This window comes from Saccopteryx bilineata, chromosome 6 (assembly GCF_036850765.1).
Source record: "Saccopteryx bilineata isolate mSacBil1 chromosome 6, mSacBil1_pri_phased_curated, whole genome shotgun sequence".
Classification (NCBI taxonomy): Eukaryota; Metazoa; Chordata; class Mammalia; order Chiroptera; family Emballonuridae; genus Saccopteryx; species Saccopteryx bilineata.
This window is the reverse complement of record NC_089495.1, coordinates 192,782,579-192,808,260: the sequence shown is the minus strand read 5'-3', so window position 1 is coordinate 192,808,260 and position 25,682 is coordinate 192,782,579. Positions and strand designations below refer to the sequence as shown.

Genomic DNA, 25,682 nt, shown 5'->3' with positions numbered 1-25,682 from the left:
ATGTGCGCTATCACCCCACATGTCCTCCCTTCACCCAAGCTGGCCCAGCCCAGTTGCTGCTAAAAAAAAAAGGGGGCAGTTTGGCAGGGAGACTGCAAAAGAGAGAGGAAGGAAGGACAAAAAAAATTGAGGCCTTCCCTTCCCACATCCCTGCAAACACCTTCCTGCTTCCCAAGTCATAGCTGAGCCCAGGGGGACACTTACAGGAACAGGGTGGGGCTCTGTGCCAACAAGCCCAGAGTCTGGGTCACATCACTAAGTTGGTACTACCTGCCAGTCAAGAGGTCAATCACAGAAACACGGTCATGCGTGTAATCTTACACAATAAGACTTTATTTTTGCTTTTTGCCAAGGAGCTTATAAATATTAGTGCAAAACCGGAAATGTGAAAACACAGCTAGTAGCCGTGAAAAGCCTCTGCCCTGAATGCTTGAAACACCTGCGAAAAGTGGAAATCTGTCGACCAACCTGCCCTTCCTCAGATGCTCACAGGAAGTGGGCCAAGCGACACGAACTCACAAGTGAAGGGAACGTTGACATGTTGAATCAAAATTGTGGAAACACTCTGTTAGAGACTGTGCATTACGAAGAAGTACAATCAAGAATTTTATTATATAGTTTAGCTCTCTGGACACATGATTAACATAGCTTATGCTATGTCAGTTAACTGTTCTTCTTTTGTTTGTTGAATTCTGTATGTGCGGTCAGGAAATAAAACAGCACTGGGGGCTGTGACTGAATGAACATGGGATTTACAGGTGAAAGATCAGGACTCAAACCCCTGAGAAGCTCAATCATTTTTCAAATACATACTCTTAGAAAGTGGCTTAATATTCTGGAGTCATTAAAATCACCTTTGGCAAAGGCTCGAGGTGTCCCCTGACATATTCTTCTTCGACAGCAGCAGGATTTTCAGCTGGGCACAGGGCTGCCCAGAATAATGTCTACATTTCCCAGCCTCCCGTACAGCGAAGTGTGGGCATGTGACTAAGTTCTGGCCAATGGGATGTGAGCGGAAGAGAAAGGCAGCCCTTCTTTCCCACCTGTCTGTCCTGCATCCCACTACCTGAATGTGGAAGTGGTAAGAGGTCATCTTAGACCACATCAACAAGGACACATCCTAGGGCCTTGGCCCCTGACACTGGAGCCCCCAGACTGCCTATATCACGTTATTAACAGGGGAGAGAAATAAATCCTTATCTTGTTTCAACCACTGTTATTTGGGATGTCCATAAAACATGCAAATGTATATCTTAACCCATACACAACAGATAGTGCAGGTAAAGCTCCAAGGAGATCACAAATGAGAACCCGTTTTACACATAAGTGAAACTCTCCACAGTGCAGGGAAGACCATCGTGAATGTCTCTTGCTTTGCCTGATCAACATCCATTCCCAACTTACTTCCACAAGTACAAACCAACTGACCTTTCCGGATACACCATCCCTACGGCCTCTGGTATGTCTAGAGTTGACCATGCCCTCCAGCTCCAGAAGTGACCAATCAGAGCCCCAACCCATCCTTCTAGCTACAGCAACTGGTTCAGGGATAAGGTCCCAAGCCAAGCGAAGCCAGTGAACATCAGACCCAGCATTTTTGCCTTCCTACTAGAAAGAGGAGTGTCTCTATCCTGGAGATGCTCGGCTGTGAGCAGGTGTAAATGTGGAGTTGCAGAAAGCACACTGACAGCACTTGAGGACAGTCTGCCTGGGAATGGAGCCAAGGCATGGACACATTCCTGATGATACCATTTGAACACCGAGATGCTGATGCCTGAAGCCCCTCAGGTCTTAAACTTCCCAGAAAAGCGAACAATTCTTTTCTTTTTTTCTTCTTCTTTTTGGCTTAAGCCAATTTTAATTGGATTTATTTAAATAATCCAAATATTACAATCATTACTACTATTGCTCCCACTCTCATTAGAATCATTACTTTAGACCAGGAATAGGCAACCTTGGCCCTAGAGTCAAATCCAGCCCTGTTTTTTTTGTTTGTTTGTTTTGTTTGTTTTTGGGTTTTTTTTTTGTATTTTTCTGAAGCTGGAAACGGGGAGAGATAGATAGACAGACTCCCGCATGCGCCCGACCGAGATCCACCTGGCACGCCCATCAGGGGGCGACGCGCTGCCCACCAGGGGGCGATGCTCTGCCCCTCCGGGGCGTCGCTCTGTTGCAACAAGAGCCACTCTAGCACCTGGGGCAGAGGCCAAGGAGCCATCCCCAGCGCCCGGGCCATCTTTGCTCCAATGGAGCCTTGGCTGCGGGAGGGGAAGAGAGAGACAGAGAGGAAGGAGAGGGGGAGGGGTGGAGAAGCAGATGGGTGCTTCTCCTGTGTGCCCTGGCTGGGAATCGAACCCGGGACTTCTGCATGCCAGGCCGACACTCTACCACTGAGCCAACCGGCCAGGGTCTCCAGCCCTGTTTTTGTAAATAAAGTTTTATTAGAACACAGCCACGCTCACTTCTTTACATATTATTTATGGCTGCTTTTGTGCTATAACAGCAAAGTTGAGTCGTGACAGGGGCTGTATGACACACAAAGGCAAGAGTATTCACTCTCAGGCCCTTTAGAGAAAGTGTTTGGCAATCACTGCTTTAGACAAATTACTCTAGCTGAGGAAGGGATCAGGGAGCATGCGTCAGCGTGAAGGTGTCAGCATGACACCCTCTTGTGCCTAGGGATGCACAAGGCTGAAGCAAACAGAAGAGAAGGCAAGAGTGACGGGTAAACTCACCAACAGGAAGGCGCGCACGGTGGGGATTTTGTTCAGCTCCACAAGCAGCCGCAGGGCCTTCTCATGGTTGCTGCAATATTCCTCATACACGCAGAACTTGTCCTTCTGCAAGACAAGGACAGAGCCTGAGACAGGTCATGGCAGGCACTCTGAGGTGTACTGTCAACTGGGTCAACTGGGCCAGCAGTCTGGGGAGAAAGGACCCCCAGAAAACCCCCAGACCCTGAGGGAGTACAGAGCAGGAGGAATTTCAGGTAAAGAGGCTCCTACTCACTGTGGCCTCTCAGCCTCCACTTTTGCCCAAGTTCTGCACCCATCAGCCTGAGTAACCTTTCAGGAAACAGCATGACCCAGGTTCAAGTATACAGACTCAAGCCAGGTGGCCTGGGCTTAAATCCTGGCTCTGCATTTCCAGCTGTGTACGTGAGCAAGTTACCTGACCTCAGCATGCCTTGGTTTCCTCATCCGTAAGCGAGTTAATAATAGTCCCTAAGTCATGGGGTTGTTACAATAATTAGTTTAAAATGTAAGGGTTCAGCATGTACCAAGTGCTCAATAAATGTCCAACTTCACTATTAAATGCAAGTCAGATTGTTCCATGCCAATGCTGGTCTATTACACTAAGAATGAAATCCAACACTATGAATTTCTTCAAGGGTCAGGTAATGTGACCCTGCCTTCTCTGACTACATCTCACTGGCTTTCTATCTATTCCTTAAATTTGCCACACCTGTTCCTACCTCAGGGCTTTTGCACTTGCCATTCTACCTGAAACACTCTCCCCGAGGGCTGGTTATTCCCCACCATTCAGGATTGCCACCTCCTCCAATAACGCCTGGATTACCCTAACTAAAGTAGCTACCCAGGTGTTCTCTATCACCCCACCTGTCTTCATTTTCCTTATCGTGCTCTCACAATCTGGAATTATCCGGGTTATTTATCAGATGTCTTCCCACCTAGCAGTCAGTTCCTGAAGGCAGTGAATATGCCTGTTTTATTCAATGAAGAATCCCCAGATCCTAGCAGAATGCCCGGCAATGAAAACCTGATTGTAAATGAACTCTACACACCTACTATGTGCTACACCCTGTATATATGAACCAGAAGAGTCAAGACAGGCTCTGGTCACTGCCACACAGCAGTGACAGTCCTGAGGCAGAAGGGTAGTTATGTTACCTTCCAGATGCCTCTAAGCCCAAACCTGGACTCTTTCCAGCCTAGAGGTCACCCCTGGGTCATCTATCAGTCAGGTCTGTAACTATCAGTCAAGGTTTCCGGGGCTGGAAGGAGCCTTCTTAGCAGGAAGCTCTCCACCAAGTATTCTCGGTTCCAAAAGTCTCCTAGAACACCACCTCCCAACCAGCCAAGCCCCAAACAAGGATGTCCTGGGTAAGGCCACTGGGGAGGAAGGGCTGAAAGGCCTCGACCATGGGCTGAGGGGTGGGCAAAGGACCCCGAGCAGCAAAGGAAGGAAGAGGTGGGTCGGCAAAACAAGCAGCTCCTCTTGTTTCTAAACAAGCCCCCAGTCATCCTGCCCAGGGTGGCTGCAGGAAAGAGGAAACCAAAGAGGAGGGAGAATGGGTTTCAGAATCAATCAGCCACCTCAACACAGTGCACTCTGGGGGCTCCTTGAGCACCATCTGAGCAGACGGCCTGAGCAGAAAAGGGCTCACAGCCAGAGCCAATGGCCAATACGGAGTGTGTGCTGAGCACTTAGCGCATGCCACACTCTGCTCTCCTAGAATGAGGGTAAACTCATTAACCCCTCACAATAACCCGATATGCTAATTACTGTACTCGACCCAACCACACATGGGAAAACCAAGGAAAAGTCAGAAGCCCAGAGTCTCACACCTAGTGAAGGGGCAGAACCAGGACTCAATTTCTCTTAACAACCATGCCAACATCCAGCGCAAGGTCACAGCATTGGGTGGGGATGGGAGTGGGAAGCAAAAACAATGAGTACAGATCTCAAACCACAAATTCACAGACTAGGCTCCGAGGGGCACTGCCACATACTGAAGTGCACAGTGACTCTTGAACTGGACCACCTGGGTTAGAAACCCAGTTCCATGCTTCCGAAGTAGTGGGTGACCTTGGGTGCGCTGCTTTACCTACTTATGGCTCAATTCTCTTATCTATAAAATGAACATACTGGCAGAGACTACCCCCCACCACTTGGGCTGCTGGAAAATTAAATAACAGCATATGTAAAACAAAGAGAACAGTGCGCCTGGTACACAATAAACATTTATAACATATCAAAATACTCTTAAAAAAATTAACTACAAATACAAACTCAATCCATAAAAACAAATAGGAAAAAATACCAAATCAAACAATGCTACAATTATCAAAAGTATACACATGTGAGAGACAAACAACCCTGAAACTGACATCAACGCCAAAGAACCACCAAATGATCTGATGCTTTACAATATACAAGCTATGTGCTCCAAACAACACCACCAACATTGGTAAGCACAGAGAAACATGCACTGTGTCGCCAACTACAATCTCCTTGTCCAGGGTCTGCAACCCACTGAGACCCTGACACGCTTATATGCACACGAGCAGGGAAGGAGAAGGGGGGACCCCAGAAACCCCAAACTGCCCAAGGAGGCCTTTTGTCTAATTCCACTTGTCTCTAATCATGGTCAGTGGAGATGGGTAAAAGAAGTCTGGACTGCAAGGGTTCACTCGGGCACAGAATAAAAGACGTGAGGGATGCTCCCAGACCTTTCTGGAACCAGGGCCTTCGCTGCAGACCAGGTGAGGCGGGCTGCAGAAAAGAGGAAGAGGACTTTTCTTACACAGGGAATTACCCTGTGCCTGGGGCCTTGTCCTGCAGGGCTTTAGAGGGAGGCCTGAGCTCTGAATGCAGGCATGTGAATGACAGATAGCAGGAAGTCCCAACTATATGAAAGGAGCTTTAGAAAAAAATTGCTCAAGCTGGGCTTTCCTGGGCCAACAGACCCTACTATTATAATGTACTTCTCAGAGATAAAGACACCAGAAGCCCCCATGACCACTATCAACATCGGCTATGTAAGTGTAAGTGGGGGTTTCGCAGCCAGACCACCCAGGTTCATAGCCTAATTCCCAAGATCACCAGCTCTGTGACCTGGGACAAGGAATATAATGTTTCAGAGCCTCTGCATTATTGTCTATAAATTATAGACAATTATGACTTCCTCATCATAAGGTTGTTGTGAGGATTATCAGGTGAATTCATAGCAAGTACTTAAAACAGTGTATAGTAAATGCTCATTAAATGTTAGCTATAATCATTATTATTGCTGTTACTGATGTTGCAGCTATTGTTACGATTTCAGAAATTCATTTTCTCATTGGTGAATCAGTCTATGATGGTGGAAAAGAGGATAGGTAGGTTTGATGGCAATACAGAGAAACAGGTAGAGTGAGGACAAAGGGAGCTGAGTAGACTCGAAGGTCTGGAGAAGGCCACCAGGGGAAGGCACCAGGTGGATTTTGAGAAATATAGTGGGGCCTTGAGTTCCAGTATGTATTAGTTCTCATTCGTGCGCTGTCCACCGGCCCCTACCCACCCACCCCTGCACTGGGAGCGCCACGAGGGCAGGGTTTGCTGAGGTCATGGCTGTGGTGCCGGTAGGGACTTATGCCCCTGGCAGAGAGCAGGCACCATGACTATCTGATAAATAAAGGCAAGAAAGCAGAGAGAAGACCTGAGAGGAGCCCGACAGCCATCAAGCCAGCCCCGTGCTCCCTCCGAGAAGTCCCTGTTCCACCACAACCACAGCCTCCGCTCTTCATCAGAACATCTGTTGTTTTACACACCCAGCATCCATTGTGTTTGGGTCATAGCCCCCAACTCTTCCCCTGGAGGAACCCCTGCTCCACTCGGAGCCCACTCCTCGGCACCACAGGTGAGCACGTCACCCAGGCCAAGCCAATCAAAGCGGTCCCTGTCCTGACAATAGCGGCCCAAGCTGGGCCAATGACAGCCCTCCAGGATTCATGTTAAAAATCAATGGGAAGAGAAGCTCTCTTTGAACTGTGGCTGCTGAGCTGTCAGTGCCAGCCTGAAATACTGAGGGCCGCCTCTGCCACCACGTGAGACATCTGCCACCTCCCACCCCTGAAAACGTCACATGGAGTCCGGGCTCCAGCTATGACTGAAGCCAGCAAACTCCTGATCATTGCATTGGTATGAACCATAAAGTCGTTTTGTTTTGTTTTTTTTGTTTAACCCTATCTGAGTTGATGTTTTCATCACTTGCAGTAAAGATTGTCCTGATACATGCACACTCTGAAAAAGAAAAGAAAATGAAAAAAGGGACCCAAGCCAGGTGAGGTGGGTGACAGGGTCTCCCTGTACATCTACACCTGTGCTATGCAGGGATTGGACTAGAAAAGCAGAAACATATCTGTTTATTCTCATATGCCAACCCCAATTAACGGTTTCTGCTGCCTGCAACACTGGTGAGAAGAATTCTGGAGGCCCCCCCAGGGAGCACAGAGGCAGAATTCTCTGATTGATTAGTGATGTCTGCCACAGAGGCAGGAGTGGGAGTAAGCGATAAGATCGCCCCAACTGTGTCGTTCCTCATCCCCTGAGCCTCTTCTCTGACACGCTGCAATGTCATCCTCTCCTTCAGCCTGTGAAAAGGGCAGGGGACCAAGGCGTGAGGCTTGGAGAAGTTAAATTTAGCAAATGACGACACCCCTCTTCAGAACCATGCCCAGTTCCGTCACTCCCGTGTCCTCTCAATGAGCCCAAACCCAGCTGCGTCTCAGGCCCAAGACCCGGCACGTGTGGAAATGCAGCTTTTAACAGCTAAGAGTCCAAGTGTTCAGTTTCCTCCTAGGGGCCCCACATGAGCTTTGACTGTTATGCAAGGAAGAAACAAACAGTTGTATACACACAGATGTGGTGGACAGGGAACGCGTGACTGTGCATTTGGGCTGTGCAGGAGGAAGAGGGGACAGCTGGGGAGAGGGTCTAGGCCCCCAGGGGGGACTCAAAAAATGTCAGAGGTGGTGGCTGCTGTCCACAGTACCTGGGGATGGGAGGGTGACACTGGCTCCACAGACACCACTGGCTCCGAGCCACTAACTTTACACCCAGAAAGACTGAGACTCAGCCAAAGGAAGGAGCTGGCCATGGGGACATCTCTGGTGGGCAGGGGAACCTGAAATCCAAATGTCATTTTTGCAAGCGTTTCCCTAACCTATCCACAAAGCTGCAGGCAGAGGGGCTCAAACGTAACTCAGACCTCACTGCTCTCCTGCTAAAAACTCGGCATAAAATGCTCCTGGGCTTGGCCCCATGACATCCCTGACCCCCTCCATCACTCCTCTGCCCCAGCCACCATGGCCTCCTTGCTCTTGGCCTGGGCACCCTGCCCTTCCCCCAGGTCAGCCCACCTCACCACCTCACAGAGGCCCACCTTGATTCGAGTTCCCAGATAATACACAGGGCACCCAGCTGAGTTTGCATTTCAGATAAATACTTAACTTTTAAGTATAAGTCTGTCTGAAATACTGCATGAGACATACTAAAAATCTGTCATTTACCTGAAATCCAAATTTGCTCACTGTCCTGGGTGATTTAATTTGCTAACTGTAGCCACCTATCCCTAACTTCCCAGTGTCAGACAACCCTGGGTGAATTCACTCCTTCTCACATCTGCTTTAATGTTCTTCACAACCTGCGTCCCCATCTGAAATGACCGCCTCTGTCAACCTCCTTACCCTCCGTTTCTCTGGTCTTTGAGCCTCATCACAGCAGGGAGCATGTCTGTCTTATACAGGGCAGCATCCTCAGGGCCTAGTAGCGTGCCTAGCACACAGTACATGCTTAGTATGTATCTCAGGAGACTTGATCATGTAAGATAGTGAAATATACAAACCCTGGAGCCAAACTATATGAGCTCAAATTCTGGCTCTAACACATACTGGCTGTGTAAGGTTGTGTGATGACATAACCTCTCTGGGCCTCAGTTTCCTCATCTGTAAAGTGGGTATAATAACAGTACCCACTGTTTCAGATTGTTGTGGAGTTTTAATGAATTCATTCACATAAAGCACTGAAAGCAGACCCAGCCCCAAGAGAGCCTTCACCCGGGGCTCGCTGGTGAGCATGTCAGTAGTAGTGGCTGGGTCTGAGAGTGAGGGATTCTCCCCCTGTCCACTGACTGGGATGGCACCCACTCGTGAGCTGGCCTGTCAGCCAGGGCCCTCACTAGGTCTGATGTTGCCTTTCCTCTCCTGGAGAAGTCTGTCTGCAGAGCTCTGTGCCCGACAACCATCTCAGGACCCAATGCCGCCTTGGCAGGGAGTGGACAAGCCTGGGCAGGAAGCTGGCCTGGAGACCCTGCCCTGGGGTTGTAGTGGATGCTGATGAGCCACACAGATTCCCTCGGGACAGAGGCACCATCCACCCCCACTGAGTCCTTCCTCGGGAACTGCACTGGGCCTGAGGCTTTACACACTCCCAGAACAGCCCACATCCAAGGCCTGGGCAACACGGGGTGCAGAGGCCCACCCCCACTGCTGCAATTCAGAGCGACCTGAAGAGCCACCCCAGCTCCCAGAGTCCCTCCCAATGGCAACTGTGCAACCTCTCCTTCAACTGTTTCCAACCACCTGCTCGCAAATCTCCAGCTTCCAGAAACCCAACCTAAAGCAATGGCTGCTTTTAAAAAGTATTCACTGTGATCCTCATTTTCTTCAAAAATGATTTTAACTTTAGAACACCAAATCGCACAGGAAGAAAGCTGACTCCTTCTGCAATTGTTCCAATGAACCCAAGGAGGGGTCTCCGTTCAGTGTGATATGACTCAAACACCATCTAACACGGCTTATCTTCCCTCGGATCAAACCAAGGGGAGGCCTCAGGCTCAGAAACCCAGGTGGGGGAGTTTCTAGACAGAATGCGGTAACTCACTTTGGTTTCTATTGCATTTCTTTTTACGGTTACCTTCTAATTATAGCGATCATTTTCCATTTCCAATGATGATGCAAATTTCCCTTTTTAAATGTCTTAGTTTTTCTTACAAGCGAATCTATTTCTTAAAAGATGAACCCAATTATAATATGAGGGGTCCCCAGATTTGCAGGAATTACAAACAGTGTGTGAATCAATGAATTCTGGCTTTGCCATTAGGAGGGTTCAAATCCGAGCTCTTGCACCTATAGGGTCAAGACCTTGGGTTTAACCTTTCTCTCACGTTGCCTGCCTGTTGAGTAATCTTAGGGCTGGATGCTACTCTTGATGCAGGAACAGAGCACTGGACATGACAAAGTCCCTGCCCTCATGCTGCTAATACTCTAGAAGAGAACAGACGCCAAACAAAAAAGAAGCAAAATATCCAATAGATTATCCCTACTTCTCAATCAGGGGAGAAGCCCAGTTCCCAAAAGCTGTGGGTTCCAACAGGGGCTAGAGCGCTCTACTCACGAATTCTAAGAAAACCTTCCCAAGTTCGTGCTGAGACTGGGGCTCCGGATGTAAACAACACTCCAAGGAAGCCAAGAAATCCTTATGAACTTCCAGGATATCTTCGATGTTTGAGAACAGGATCTGTGAGGAAAAGTGAGGCCCAAGGACAGCATTAATCAAGGCCCGAAGGGGAGAACAAAATCAAGCACAAAAAGAAAAACAAATACATAACCCCCAGTTCACATGAGGGTGTGGTGAAATGTTCACTCATGCACACTGGAGCCAGTCCACCACTAATGGAAATAATGATTAGTAACACAAAATATTATCGGTATCAACTAAACAGGCTTAATGCCTAATCCTGTGCTAAGAACTTTATATGACATCTAATCCTCACTCTAACGCCATGAGGTAGAAACTACTGTTATCCCCTATTTGTAGATGAAGAATGGAGGCTCAGAGAAAATAATGACCATTGTCAAAGTCACACAGTCCAGTACGCAGCAGAACTGAGCCATATACTCAGCAAGCAGAGAAGACTATATCAAACATTCATCCCAGTCTTGACCTGGCCACAACCGGCATGTCTAACCATAAGGCTGATTTTTAAAATAATGAAGGAACTTCAATGCACCCATTAAAATGAGATGGTAGAAGAAAACACAATAGGGGACGGTGTTCTACATATGCTGCTTAAACTCTCACAAACAATATATGAGCGCCCGTTTCCCCTGTGAATCTATAAAGCTTGAGATGCACATACACTCTCACCCAGCAAGTCTTCATTTTAGAATCTGACCTTCCAATCAGTCATTTCCAATTCGGAGCGATTCGCCTCCCCAGAGACATTTGCCAATGTCTGGGAACATTTTTGTTTGTCACAAACTGGGGGCAGGGGAGTGGATGCTACTGGCATCTGGTGGGTAGAGGCCAGAGATGCTGCTGAACATCCTACAGTGCTCAGGACAGACCCACACCACAAAGAATCATCCAGCACAAAGTGGTAACTGTGCCCAGGTGGGTGGACACAAACACATACTGCAGCCTTATTTGCAGTAGCAAAAGATTGGGGGAAAGGCCAAATGTTCATTAATGAGGGCTCATCAAATAGTTCAATAAATGAGACCGGTTGCAGTTAACTACATTCCACACACTGAAATACTATGCCATCTATAAAAAGAATCTGCAGAATCTTAATATATGGATATGGACCCCTGGAATGATCCTTAATATATATTGTTGGGAATCATGGTGTCAAACAGAATCCCAGTGTGGGCCCATTTATGTAAAACAACACACAGAAAGGCCACTCCTGCCTGTGCTGGCAGTAGCAGAGACAACCTGGACAAGGAGGCTCCTGGGAACTGGAACAGCGTCTGGGAAGGAAAACCAGGGGAGGCTTTTATTTATTCTGGGTCCTCTTGAACTGTATAAATTCCTTTTTTGTTTGTTTGTTTGTTTATGTGTTTGTTTCTTTAAAGGAAAACATCCTTTTTTATTTAATGCATTGGGGTGACATTGGTTAATAAAATTATAGAGGGTTCAAGTATACAAGTCAAGTATACATCATCTGTATTTTGCACTGTGTGTCCAGCACTCAAAGTCAAATCTTCTTAAACAGGTGCAGTTTCAATTTAATTCTGAAGAAGGCACTGACATGAATCAAAAATCAAAACATAATCAAGTAAATACGATGAGGAGTCCCTCTCCCACCTACCTTCCCACTCCCCACCCACAGTAGATTAAGGTGACCAGTGTTACTACTGGTTTATGGTTCCTTCTAGGGTTTCTTATGCATTCATTCAGCAAGTACTCACTGAGCACCTACTACATGCCAGGTACTGTTTAGAACCCCTGGGGATACAGCAGGGAACAGACATGTGCCTGCGCCCATGGAGGTGACAGTCTAGTGACAGAGGACAGACCACAAACAAATAACTATCGTTTTCTAGGTAGTAAGAAGCAATAAGAAAATAATAAAACAGGAAATGAGTCCCAGGGCAGGACAGAAGGAGTTTGCAAATTTAAATATGGAAGCCAGGGACAGCCACTCTGAGAAGGTGACATCTGAGTCCAGAACTAAAGGAACCAAGATCAGCCCAATGCACCCAGAAAATGCACCAGAAAGTCTGCCGAGGAAGATGGCCAGAGGGTGGACAGGGAAGGCTGAGGGGTTGAAGACCACTTTTCAACTGCTGCAGTCGGACAGCGCCAGGGCCTCGTCCTGGGGGGACGCTCACCCCGAGAAGTGGCTGGAAGAAATCACCCCCATTGTTTAGTTAGTTTTCTCTCTCTCATTCTGTCAAGATCACATGGTTGAACCTTTGCTTATGTCAAAGACATATGACAGATGCTCCTGTTAATACTTGTTTCAAGGAATGGCTATAAAATTTCAAAATACAGTCTCTTGAGTTTACACCCAAAAGAAATGAGAGCCTGTGTCCACCAAAAGACATAACAAGAATGGTCACAGTAGCCAAACTGGGAAATTGCTCAAATATCCATCCTCAGGAGAATGGAGGAGTAAACTGTGGTACAACCATACTATGGAAGACTACACAGCAATGAAAAGACTGGATCATGGCCACACACAACATGGGTCAATCTCAAGGCATAACAGTGAGCAAAAGACGCCAGACATGACGAAAGAGCTCATTTTTATATAAAATTCAAGGACAGGCAAAACCAACTGACACTAACCCGTCAGCAGTTATCCTTCGGGAGGGGGCAATCACTGGGAGGGGCGGAGAGGAGCCGGCACTTCGGATCACACCCTTTACTATATGTGAGTTACACCTCATAAAAAGGTAATTTTTTAAAAAAACTGCAATAAATTGCAATTTAAAATTATAATAATTTTTAAGTTGTAGTAGATTGTAATAAATAGATGTAATAAGCAGTAAGTAGGTGCTCAGTAAATACCTGCTGAATGAAAGAATGTATAAAAGCTCCAATCCCAGCGCTAGCAGGGACCAACCAGCCAGCCATGCGGTGACCCTGCAGGTCTTTTTACATCTCTAAACCTCAGCTTTCTTAACCAAAAAACTGGGCTCAGAATTATCGATGTGCAAGGTCCCTGTCCAGATTAATCAGGACATGTGAGTGAGGGGCGGATCTTGCTTGACCAAGTCGTTTGTGTGCTGTGCATGCCAGTCCCTCTGACTCCCTCCCTGCCCTGTCTCCCCTTCTCCCCTAGGACCAGGACCCTGGAGCCCCAAGGACTGAAGGCGGCTTCCCAGAGAGTGAGGTCACACAAGACAACCAGGCCCAGGGAACACTGGGGCCTCCACCAGGCACACAGAGGGCCTATTGACATCGTCCCGAAACTGCCCAGAGCCACTGCCAAAACGAAGCCTGGACCCAATTATTCATCCACCCTGCCTCGACATTCAGTGCCCAGTGCAGGGCAGGCGCTGGGGCTGCCGGGAGGGCGGCGGGACGTCTCAGGTTCCCAGGGGCGCTTGGGAAGGGATTCTCTGCTGGCTGGAAGCCAGGGAACCTGGCACGAGGAGGTTGGAAGACAGGATGGTCATATTAAGCAAGGGGAAAAAGAATCGGGGAGTGAAAGCCTCGGGCTGAGTCCTCCTGACATCCACCAGGCACAGTCTGCTCCCAGGACTGAGAGGCCTCTAGGGGCTGCAGGGAGACAAAGCCAGCTGCCACCAGGGTGGCTGCGCCCCAGACTCCCTCGGAGCATTGTCCCCGGGAGGAAGCAGGGGCAGTCTGCAAAGGGGCCGACCCACGTGTCCACACCTTGACGTTCTCCTCTGTGAGGCCCTTCTCCACGGAGTCCGCCACGTTCTGCCGGATGCGATGCAGGAACGCCTGGAGGAGAGAAGCAGGAAGACGTGAGTGTCCACGCCTCGACCTCCCGGAGGATGGCCCAAAAGAAGGGTCACAAGTTCAAACGCCAACTAGGACTTGGGAAGTACCACAGTCCAGGGACCCGGGCAGTAAATAAGAAAAAACTACATACTCTGCATTCAGTCAACAAATGTTTACTAAGCATCTACTACGCCAGGCCCTGTGCAGAAAACACAGCAAAGCCCTGCCCTCAGGAATGTCCTCACATCTGCTTCATCACCATGGGTCCCTCTCGGACTGCAGTTCATTTTCCTTTAAAAAAAAAGTAACTGCTAAATAATAACACATTCACATGGCTCAAAAGTAAAAAATACAAAAAGCGTAGTGGCTTCCATGACACTTAAAAAAAGTCCAAATTCTTGCACAGCCCATAAGGTCCCCATCACCTTGTCCTAGTTAATCTCTCTGAACTCACCTTCCCGCATTCCATCCTCCCACCCCTTAATAATCTCCAGCCACACCTTCATTTTCTTTGTTGCTTCCACCTGCCAGGCACATTCCTTCCGCAGGACCTTTACCCATGCTCTTCCTACAGCAGGATATTCTCCCCCAGCTCTCCCCTGGGCCAGCTCCTTCTTATTCATCAGGCCTTAGCTCAAATGTCACCTCCAAGAGGCCCTCCTGTCCTCACGCACTTATCACCTTCCCATCATGCATTAAGAGCATATCTGACAAGTGAAAAGACTGAAGTTAAGCAATCTACACCAGCTCCTCAGGCAGAGGCCGAGACAAGAAGGGAACCCGGCTGGGATGAACTTTTACCCTAATCCAACAACAATAGCAGCCAGGTTGGGAAACGGATGATTTGGGTTTAAACTGCAGTCCTCCTAACTTCCTGCTGTGTGTGTGACCTCAGAGGAGAATAGTAGCCTCGCTGAGTCCCAGTTTACTCTTCCCAAATACAAAGAGCATAGTAATACTGTCCTACCTTTCAGGGTGTATCAGGATAAAGTGAATGGGAACTCCATGAGAGGAGGGACCATGCCTCCCTTGTCCCCAGCTGTCACTCCACAGCCTAGACTAGTGCCTGGCACATAGTAAGTACTCAGAAATCAAAGGAGGAGAGAGAATGTGCCTGGCACAGTGCCTGACACATAGCAGGGGCCTCAACTTGGGTCACTTGGTAGCCTGCTGGATTTTTCTTTTTAAATGATAATGGGTGGAGGGGACAAGAGTTCCTAGAGGCTGTTTGAACAGGACCCATGAGGCTGCTGGGAAATCCCACCTCCAGCCCCCTCAGACTGGAGGGAGACAAAGGCCACCTGGCCGAGCACAGCCAAGGAGAGCAGGAAGCGGGGTGTGCAGTGAGGCTGACCTAGATCGGGGCTTCCTGTCCCGGTTTCTTCACACGAGCAGAGCCACCACTATTGTACTGGGACAAAGAGAGGCTCGGGCCACCCACAGAGGAGCCCTCGCAAACAGGCCAGTGTGATGGGCTCAATGGGCAGCTCGTGACCCGGAAAGAATGGGCAGGCAGGGGCTCTGGGCCCAGCCTCATGCTACCCAAGACACGACCGGCTTTTCCAGGCAGCGCCGATGCCGTCCATGCAGGCGGGGGCTGAAGGGACCCTCTGGGGCAGCTCCTTGTCCCAGCCCGGACAGCTTTGGAACACTAGGCCAAAAGGTTTCTCATCCTGGAAACCTCCTGCTGAGATGAGACTGCTCTGGAGACTTCCAGGGCTGCCCGAGACTCGGCTTTGACCATGGACTCTTTGTCCATGCGGTGTTCGTGCCACACCTCAGCCTGGGCCACTGCCCCACATCGGCCCAAGTCCTCTTCTTCTTTCTATGAGGATGAGGATGAAATACATCAAGGATCCAGAAAAAGATAATTTTAACAAACACCCACATACGCATCATTGCCCAGCTTGGGCAAATTGTAGCATTAAGCCAAATTTGCTTTAAACCATTTTCAAAAAGAAACTCATCACCCTGGCCAATGGCTCAGCGGTAGAGTGTTGGCCTGGTGTGTGGATGTCCCGGGTTCGATTCCAGGCCAGGGCACACAGGAGAAGCACCCATCTGCTTCTCCACCCTTCCCCCTCTCCTTTCTCTCTATCTCTCTCTTCCTCTCCTGCAGCCAAGGCTCCACTGGAGCAAGGTTGGCCCAGGCGCTGAAGATGGCTCCATGGCCTCTGCCTCAGGTGCTAGAATGGCTCCAGATGCAACAGAGTAACACCCCAGATGGGCCAAGCATCGCCCCCTGGTGGGCGTGCCAGGTGGATCCCGGTCAGGCGCATGCAGGAGTCTGTCTGACTGCCTCCCGGTTTCCAACTTCAGAAAAATACAAAAAAGAAAAAAGAAAAGAAACATCAAATCTGGGGAGGTACAGACCAGGAAGGGGCACAAGGGAGCTCTCAGGGGTGCTGGAAATGTTCTCCTTGATCAGAGAGGTGGGTATGCCAAGGAATACATGTGCAGAGCCTCCTCATTGTGCGTCTAGGGTTAGTTCACTTTACCTATGCAGCATGTGACTATCACCCCCCCCCCCGCAAAGAGGAAGAAACAGATCATTACAGAGGAGAACCAGGTGAACCACCTCTGCACCTGCCCTCCCTGCAAGGCACCACTGGCCCTGGTGATGGGTGCTTTGCTCACCTACCACACACATGCGAATCAAGAAGCAATAACTACTGTTGTTTTACATGTTGGATGGCACACACATTCCTACAAATGACGTGCTTTGAGTAACTTGCTTTTCCCATTCATGACATCTTCCACATTTATCCACATCGACACGCACACTTGGCCGGTAGGGCACGGCAGCACCACCTCCGGCCACCAGCACCCACAGCTGCTGGCTTACCCAGAGCCACCCAGCCAGAGGGGGCAGAGCTGAGCCTCAAATACAGGCACTGGCAATGAGTCCCCCACACACACCACCGGTGAGTAACTGGAGACGACACACTGGATAAGCATAAAATAGGTAGCAGCTGCCCTGTGGGGTGCCCCTGGGGAACCACCATCTGTCTGGAACCTGTGACCACAGTCCTGGCAGGGCAAATCTCTCCCTAGAGGAACAAGGACATAAAGAAGCCTTAAAGTCGCTCTCTGAGACCAATGCTGGCAACCTGATCGCTGAGAGGACTAGGCTCAGATGCCCCCAAGGACACCCCCATCTTGGCCAGGGTGACCTCACCAGACATAATGCGAAACCTGAGAGGGCCAGGGGACCGGTTAGGAGGGAGGAGAGATAGGAAGCAAGGCAGTCCCAGACTAGCAAGGACAAAGGAAAGGGGAGCCCTGAGAACCCCATCCCCCCACATGGTCTGGGTGGCTAGGGGTCCCGGGAAGCAGAGTGCCACAGAATTGCAGGAGCCTGAGTCCAAGTAATAATAATAAAATAGTAGTAACAACAGCAAAGGGCGGCTTTGCACAGCCTGCTCTAAGCAACCCGCACAGGCCAGAGTTTGAGTAGACCCCCAAATGCCCAATGACTGGCTCCTTCAAAGCCCAAATCCTTCACTCCATCCATTCAAGATGTGGGCATTTATCTCACAGGGAAAAAGAAATCTCACACATGGAGTCAATATTTAATTTCAGTATCTGATATATAATTCTATCACTTGAAGTTTATTTAGCTGTCCATCTCGACAAAGGAAAATCATACCAAAACTGGTTTGCAGAAGTCCATTTAATGATATGAAAAAAGGCTGTTGATGTATCTCTAACTGTGAAAATAACCCAAGCTACAGAAGAGTACATAAAATATAATATAATTTGGGTTAAATACATTATTTCTACATAAGCACAGAGAAAAAAAGTATAGAACACCGTAACTGTGTGAGAAGATGGCCAAGATTACTAGCTGTCCCCCAATATCTAGCCTATCCTTTTCCTTTAGAAATAGAACCCCAGATTTTAGTATAGCGGCTGTATTTCCTAGCTTCCCTTGCAGCTAGGTGTGGCCGTGTGACTAAATTTGGTTCTAGCAGGGCATAAGTAGATGTATTATGTGCAACTACTTTAAAGTACCCTTGAAGGGAGAAGCAGGCAAGGATTCTCTTCTGCTGGTCCTCTTTCTTACTGATTCGATAGCAAATGTGATTTGCTATCTATGTGATTAGATAGCAGATTTGACTGTGGAGGTCCAGCAGTCATCTTGTACCATGAAGTAGAAGCCATACATTGAAGAGGATGAAGTAAGAATACAGAAGCAGTTGATGTCTCTAATGGCAGTGGAGCCAACATATCTACCCAGAATTGCCTATAATTCAGTAAGAAAGGAAAAAGCTTCCATCTCATTTACTGCACTGTTATTTGGGCTTTAGCTATAGCTATGAAACCCAACTCTGAGAGTGGAATTATTGGTGATTTCAATTTTCTTCTTTCTTCATTTCTGTTTTTTCCAACATTCTACAATGAATGTGCTCCTTTGAAATCAAAAGTTCTTTTGTAACATAAATGATTTAATTTAGGGGGGGGGAGGCCAGGAGAGGTTACTAAATGTACTAGGCTCTTTCTTGCCTACCCCAATTACCACTTCCTCAGCACCTTTCCCCAATTATCACCTCCCTCGGGAGGCTAGTCTGCCTTCTCTTCCTGGGGAACACGTGTTCCAGTGCAAAGAGGGCGGCGTCCACAGGCAGAGCGGAGCAGGAGCCAGGCAATATGAGATGACAGGGCTTTCCTTCTGCAGTGCAGCCTCTGAGCTGCCCACCCCCCTCCTTCTCTGTGTTGACTCTGGAAACCACAAAGCACCCCCCCCCAGGAAGGTGCCCATCCTGGCCAGCCCCCCACAAGCTGGTCTGGTGCTTTCACAGCCTGGGACAGAACACTAGACCTTTCCCCAACTGCAGCCTCTACCACCACCCAGGCTGCGATTAAAAACCTGCCCACTCCATTCTCAGCAAGCACCCTTTTTGGGAAGGGCTGTGCTGGGATTAAAAAGTCACAGGCCCAGAACTGGCTCTCCCAAAAGACCCAAATTTCAGATTTGAGTCATCATCTCCTAGAAAAGTTGTATAGTCAGTTACAGCTGTTGTACCGGAGGAAACTGAGAAAAAATAACATTCCTTCATAACTTTAAACTTAATCCTTTATGTCACATCTCAGATAATAGTATATTATGAATTATATATATATTATACATAACTCATGTCATTCTATAGTAACCGCACAAATACACTGCATTGTATTTTATCTTTTAATGGATAAATTTCTTCCTACAAGCAGTAAAGACAAGCTACAGTTGAGGCCTCCATACTGTTCCAAAAACCTACCAACCACAGTCCTTCCTCGGGCCCTTTGCACTTGCTGTTTGTTCCCTTTAGAAGACTCCAGATATCCATACGGCCTTTCCCTTATTTCATTCCCATTTAGAATCAAATGTCACTTCTGAGAGGCCTTCCCCCATGGCCCATTGAAAGCAGAAGCCCACCCTTCCCTCCGCTCTATCCTCTCCTTCCCCCTCTCCCCCTGCAGCATTTACTTCCACCTGCACTTATCTATTCCTCTCCTTTTTGCCCATTTGCCCCCTGCAAGAAGGCAGTGGCTTGTGCATGAGGCATAGAGAGAGTGGCTGGCATCGAGCAGAGCTCAATAAAAATCAGCTCAGCAGGGTGGTGATGACCTGCTTGTCTGTCCTTCCTACAATCCGACAAGCTGTGCGGTGAGGATCCCATTTTTAGGAAAGAGGAACCTGGACATGAATCAGCTCTGGGGTCAGACGGCCAGGCTTCGTGTCTGGGTAACTGGGCCACACCTTTCAAGGTGCTAAAGTGAGGATCAAACCCAACACAGCCTGGCTGTGTGTCCCTGCACCCCCACCCTGGGAGCCCCCGGATCCAGCTCAGTGCCAGGACCACTGGAGGCGCCCACTAAGTGCTCAACAAATGAGTGTGGAAGGGGCAGGCACTTTTAATTCCATGCTGCCCTGAACAAGAGCGGGCCCCTTCCCCTGGCCTCGGCATTGGAGGCACCATTCCTCGACCTACAAAAACATCAGAGGCCTTAAAAAATATGCGTGCTGGCTCCAAATTCAGAAAAGAAAACTGTGCTGTTATCATTAATACCTCTTGATTTCAATGTCTATAAAGCATAAGCCACGTCAGCGAGCCAAGTACCAACCAGCTCGCTCTATTGTAGCTGCATATATACAGAGAGTGTGGCCTGTGGGCACATTTTAGCAGATTTACCATGATGGGGGCCTTGCGCTGGCTCCCCAGAAGCAAACCCCAAGATAAGCATTTGAGTGCAAGTGGTTAACTTAGGAGAGGACTGCAGGGAAGGACAACCAATACAGGGAATGAGATCAAGCAAGTGGCAAGGTAGATGACAGCATTCGATTCCTTTGAGGGCCGGGAGCCAGTCTAGAGCACACACACTGCTGAGCGATCCCCCAGGGGTGAGGGACCTGGGACATTCATACACCAGTCCTGTTGGTCGTTGGTTGGAGGGCAGGAAAGAGGTGTTAACCCCCTGGCACTTCCGGTCCGCCATGTAAGCACAGGAGCTGTCCTGCTGGACAGACAAAGCCACCAGGCCAAGGACTGCAGGAGCTGACAGTAGAGCATATGAAGTAACCTCAGAGAGTCCAAGCCCTGATGTAGATAAACATGAACCCACTGTATTTCCTAAGGAAACTTCCGGAATTCCATCGACCCTACCTATAGGCCTCCTTCTTTTTTTTTTTTTTTTTTTTTTTTTTGTACTTTTCTGAAGCTGGAAATGGGGAGAGACAGTCAGACAGACTCCCGCATGCGCCCGACCGGGATCCACCCGGCACGCCCACCAGGGGCGATGCTCTGCCTACCAGGGGGCGATGCTCTGCCCCTCCGGGGCGTCGCTCTGCCGCGACCAGAGCCTATAGGCCTCCTTCTATGTTAACCAGGGACTTTTAAACATTTATCCTACCTTATTTTTACTTATTGTTATTTGGTTTTTCCATCCGAAAAACAGTTCTGTTATCAACTGCTCCCAAGTCCCCTGGAGTGAGCTGAGGGGGAAAGGCTTTATAAACTGTAGAGTGCCGCCACATCCCCATCAGCACCACACAAAGCCATCTGCTGCCTCCTCAGCACACCTCTGCACCTCACTCCCCCCAAGTGCCAACCACATGACCTCAGTGAGTCACTGAACTTCTCCGAGTCTATTTCCTCATCCAAAAAACAACAAAAAAGAGGCAGTTGTGTAGGTTTAAGCAAGATGATGCAGGTAAAAACTTCATAACTATAAAGACTTCCTGGAAGAAGAGGTACAGGGGCTGGCCTGAGAGAGGAGGGCTGGAGACTATGGAAGGAAACAAAAAAAATTGCTTATGATTATATTCTGGGGGGAGAAAGCCGTCACTAGGTACCACCCATGCCAATAAGCATTACCCAGGGGCTGCTGTGCACCAGGAGTCAAGGTGGGCACTGAAGATAAAAGACATAATACCTTGCCATGGGGTTTTATTCATTCCTGCATTCATCCATTTAGTCAGCACTGACTGCACACTCACTATATGCCAGGCACTGTGCAAGGAGCCAACAATGCATGAGTGAATGAACAAATCAGACTGGATTCCTGCCTCATGGAGCAGTGGAAAGACAGACTGTAAACAGGTTTTAAAATAAAATGGCGGGTAGGGATAAGCACTATGAAGAAAAATAAAGCGGGACAAGAGACCTTGCAGCTATAGCCTCATTAGCATCTTCACTGACCAATGAGAGTGGCTCCATTCCAACCAATCAAGACACTCCTTTTTGGACCAATCATGACACTCCTTATTGGACCAATCAACTTGTGAGGATTTGGAGTCCTCATATGCATGAGGACAGACCAATCAGGAACCAGAGGCAGGAGCTTCTCATTATATAAGTCAAGTCCCCTCTGGCTCAGGAAGTCCACTAAAGACTGTGTTCCCCTTCCTGGACCTGTGCAGAGCTGTCTTAGCAGGCTGGAGCAGAGTGGACCTCTGTCCCAGACAGAGGCCAAGCTGAAACACTGGCTACCTCACCCCAGAGCCACCTCACAGCTGTGCTGTATTGTACCTGAGCTATAACACTATTGAGCTGTCTCCTAGCCCTGCCATATCACAAGTGAGCTATTTACACTAAATACAGTTTCCTCACCCATCTCGCCCCAAATTGGGAGCTACTGTTGGCACTGAATAAGTGCCGATCACCACTAGTTGACAGCAGCCTTTCAGGGACTAAGGTGAGGGAGCAGTTGTGCAGATATCTGAGGGAAGGACATTAGGTAAAGGGTAAGTCAGTGCAAAGACCCTGAGGCATATTCATCCTTCCAAAACCATACTAACTAAATTATGTGTCCCTACTCCTACCCTGTTTTCTTCATAGCATCTGCCACTATGAACATTACATATGTCTAATCATCAGTCTATTGTTCATCTCTCCCACCAGGATGTCAGTTCAAAGAAGACAAAAATGTTTGTCTAGCCCTGGCTGGTTGGCTCAGTGGTAGAGCGTCGGCCTGGCGTGCAGAAGTCCCGGGTTCGATTCCCGGCCAGGGTACACAGGAGAAGCGCCCATCTGCTTCTCTACCCCTCCCCCCCTCCTTCCTCTCTGTCTCTCTCTTCCCCTCCCGCAGCCAAGGCTCCATTGGAGCAAAGATGGCCCAGGCGCTGGGGATGGCTTCTTGGCCTCTGCCCCAGGTGCTAGAATGGCTCTGGTTGCAAAAGAGCGACGCCCCGGAGGGGTAGAGCGTCACCCCCTGGTGGGCGTGCCGGGTGGATCCCGGTCGGGCACATGCGGGAGTCTGTCTGACTGTCTCTCCCCGTTTCCAGCTAGGTCACTTATCACCAGAGCCTAAGACTGGGCCCAGCATATATATGTTTAATTAATTAATCAATCAGTTGTCTGGAAAACACTCCCCCTACCAATCCCTACCCAGCTTCTAGGCCCTAAAAAGGGTGCCAAGTTCTCACCCAGTCCCACCCCACTCCTCACCATGGAGGAAGTTGAAGTAAAAACCAAGTTGCTACAACCTGTTGTAAACAGGCTTGATGCAACAGTGAGGGGAGGGGAACCACAGAGGGGAAGCCAACACTCTTCCCCACACATACCCCACTCTACAGGCGGGGGCCCAGCCTGTGAGCTCCCTGCACTCATCAGCAATCCGCCATTCCTTCCACAGAGATTTCTGCTGTACCTTGTGCTATTGGGCTCTGACTCTCTCTAATGGGTCTCAGATTGGTGGCCCGAAGGCATGTTTAGTTTGACCTACAGTGGACTTCGAGAAAATTTAGGCCTAAGTCTGAATATCAGATTGCCCATTAAAATCCCAGTTCCCAGCCCTGGCTGGTTGGCTCAGTGGTAGAGCGTTGGCCTAGTGCGTGGAAGTCCCGGGTTTGGTTCTCAGCCAGGGCACACAGGGGAAGCGCCCATCTGCTTCTCTACCCTTCCCCCTCTCCTTCTTCTCTTCTCTCTCACTTCCCTTCTTGCAGCCAAGGCTCCATTGGAGCAAAGTTGGCCTGGGTGCTGAAGATGGCTCCATGGCCTCAGCCTCAGGTGCTAGAATGGCTCCAAATGCAATGATGCAATGCCCCAGATGCAGAGCATTGCCCCCTGGTGGGCATGCCAGTGGGTCCCAGTCAGGTGCATGTGGGAATCTGTCTGACTGTCTCTCTGCTTCTAACTTCGGAAAAATATGAAAAAAAATAAATCCCAGTTCCCAGCCTCTTCTGAAAAAGCTGATCACTTGTCTCAAATGCCCACAGGGCTACTGAAGATTATAGGAGAGTGGGAGTTCTCATCATTACCCAGATGGGGTGCTCCTTTGTTTTCTACCACCCACCTGCTCCTACACTCATCTTCCAGCCTGGCCTGATGGGCAATTGAGAGTGTCACTCCCGTACCAGACAGCAGCCTGACAAACGAGAAACCTGCCACTTCTAATACCCTCACCCTGAGCAGACATCACTAATGCAGCACAGATCTCTTTCCTGCTGAGAAACCTGCCACTTCTAATACCCTCACCCTGGGCAGACATCACTAATAAAGCACAGATCTCTTTCCTGCTGAGAAACCTGCCACTTCTAATACCTTCATCCTGGACAGACATCACTAATGCAGCACAAATCTCTTTCCTGCTGAGTCTTCTCTATGATGTTCAGAATATCTCTTCCCCCATTACTGTCACCTATACCCATAATGTGGTATGATATCCTTCCTAGTCTAACCCCAACTTCTCCCCAACCCCTGTGAGTCCCTCAGCTTTTTTTTTCCTGAAGAATGAGCTCATCACAGGAGTGGGGACCTGGTATTTGAATAAATAATTCTCTGTTGTGGGGACTATCCTACACATGGCAGGATGTTAGTTAGCATCCCGGGTCTCTACACACTAGATGCCAGTAGCAGCCCCCAGTTGTGACAACCAGAAATGTCTCCAAACGTTGTCCAATGTCCCCCATGGCGGGGGGGAGGGCAAAATCTCCCCTAGTTTTCATTAAAGCATCGATAAGAAAATGTCTCCAGAGCCAGCATTTTGGGTACAAATCCTGGCTCAGTCAGTTACTGGCTGTTTGGCCCTCGGCAGCTTCTGTATCTGTTTCTTTCCCTATGAAATGGGTGCTAATGGGTATGGAGTTTCTTTTGGGGCTGTTGAAAATGTTCTTCAACTGGAAGGTGGCAACAGTTGCACAACTTTGTGAAAATTCTAAAAACCACTAAATTATATACTTAAGTGGATAAATTGTATGATATAGGAATTATATCTCAATAACCTGTTATATACATACACGAGTTAAGATAAAGGATGTTAGTAGGTACAAAATAAGTCATAACTTTATTATCAGCATCAGCACAGGCTGACCTGGGGTTTGAATGGGCGGGTGGCTTCGAGGAAAAGACTAAAGTGACCGAAACCAGGGTGGCTGGGAACAGGCTCCGCTTTGGGTGGTATTTCCCGCCGGAATATCCCAGACAAAGCCAACCAAGTCATTCAGGGCCCCAGGATGCAGGGCGGGGTGGCTGGACGTCCTGGGGTCCCTGTGCCCGTCTGCGGCAGAACAATGGGTGGAATGTGGTCTCCTCTCCACGGGGCTGACACTTGACATCTGAAGACAATGACTTTCAAGAGGTTTTGTTTTTTCCTGGCCCAACTTTTATTTTTTCCATCTCCCCAAACAATTGTTCCTGGGGTTGGTAGGGGAGCTACCCCCCTTAGCTTGTGAAGGATTGTGTTTGGAGAGGCCGGAAACAATGCACAGAAGTGAGAGAATGCAAAAATAGTGGTATTCAGGGAACATGCCAGGCAGGGGGTCTCAGCGTGGAGATTTCCTCGGGTTTATTTTTCCCAGGCCTGGTTCAGGCCCCTGGGAGGCAATTCAGTCCCACGAAGAGGCTCCTGACAGCAATGCTAGTCTTTGCTGCTCAGTAGTTTGGGGTTTTTAACTTAGGGAATGTTGGCTATGTTCCTACTGCTTCTCATCCACTGCCTCATCCCAGACAACCTCACCCCTCGTTTTACAGAAAAGAAGACTGAGGTTCTCAGTGGATGAAGCACCAGCCTCAGAACACACAGCTAAGTAGACAGAACTGGGATCTGACTTCTAGGTCATCAGAGTCCAGACACTAACCTCCTGCCACGTCTTCTGACCTAGTCAGTCTCGGAACTGCAACAAATGACATATAACAAAACCAATTTCACCACAGGCTAATTGATATAAACACATTCCTAGGCCATCTCATTAACATTATAACAAAATGATGTTA

At 48.7% G+C, this 25,682-nt stretch overlaps 1 protein-coding gene across 1 annotated transcript in view; it reads right to left on the bottom strand.

The window, feature by feature from the left end:
- The window catches only part of PREX1 (phosphatidylinositol-3,4,5-trisphosphate dependent Rac exchange factor 1), a 177,323-nt gene that overhangs the window by 94,597 nt on the left and 57,044 nt on the right, over positions 1–25,682 (bottom strand). Inside the window, exons 2-4 of the mRNA XM_066234538.1 lie at positions 13,915–13,986; positions 10,180–10,302; positions 2,736–2,840 (exon numbers count right to left, since the gene is read on the bottom strand). Coding sequence (XP_066090635.1) covers positions 2,736–2,840; positions 10,180–10,302; positions 13,915–13,986 — 300 coding nt within the window. The remainder of the gene's footprint in view (positions 1–2,735; positions 2,841–10,179; positions 10,303–13,914; positions 13,987–25,682) is intronic.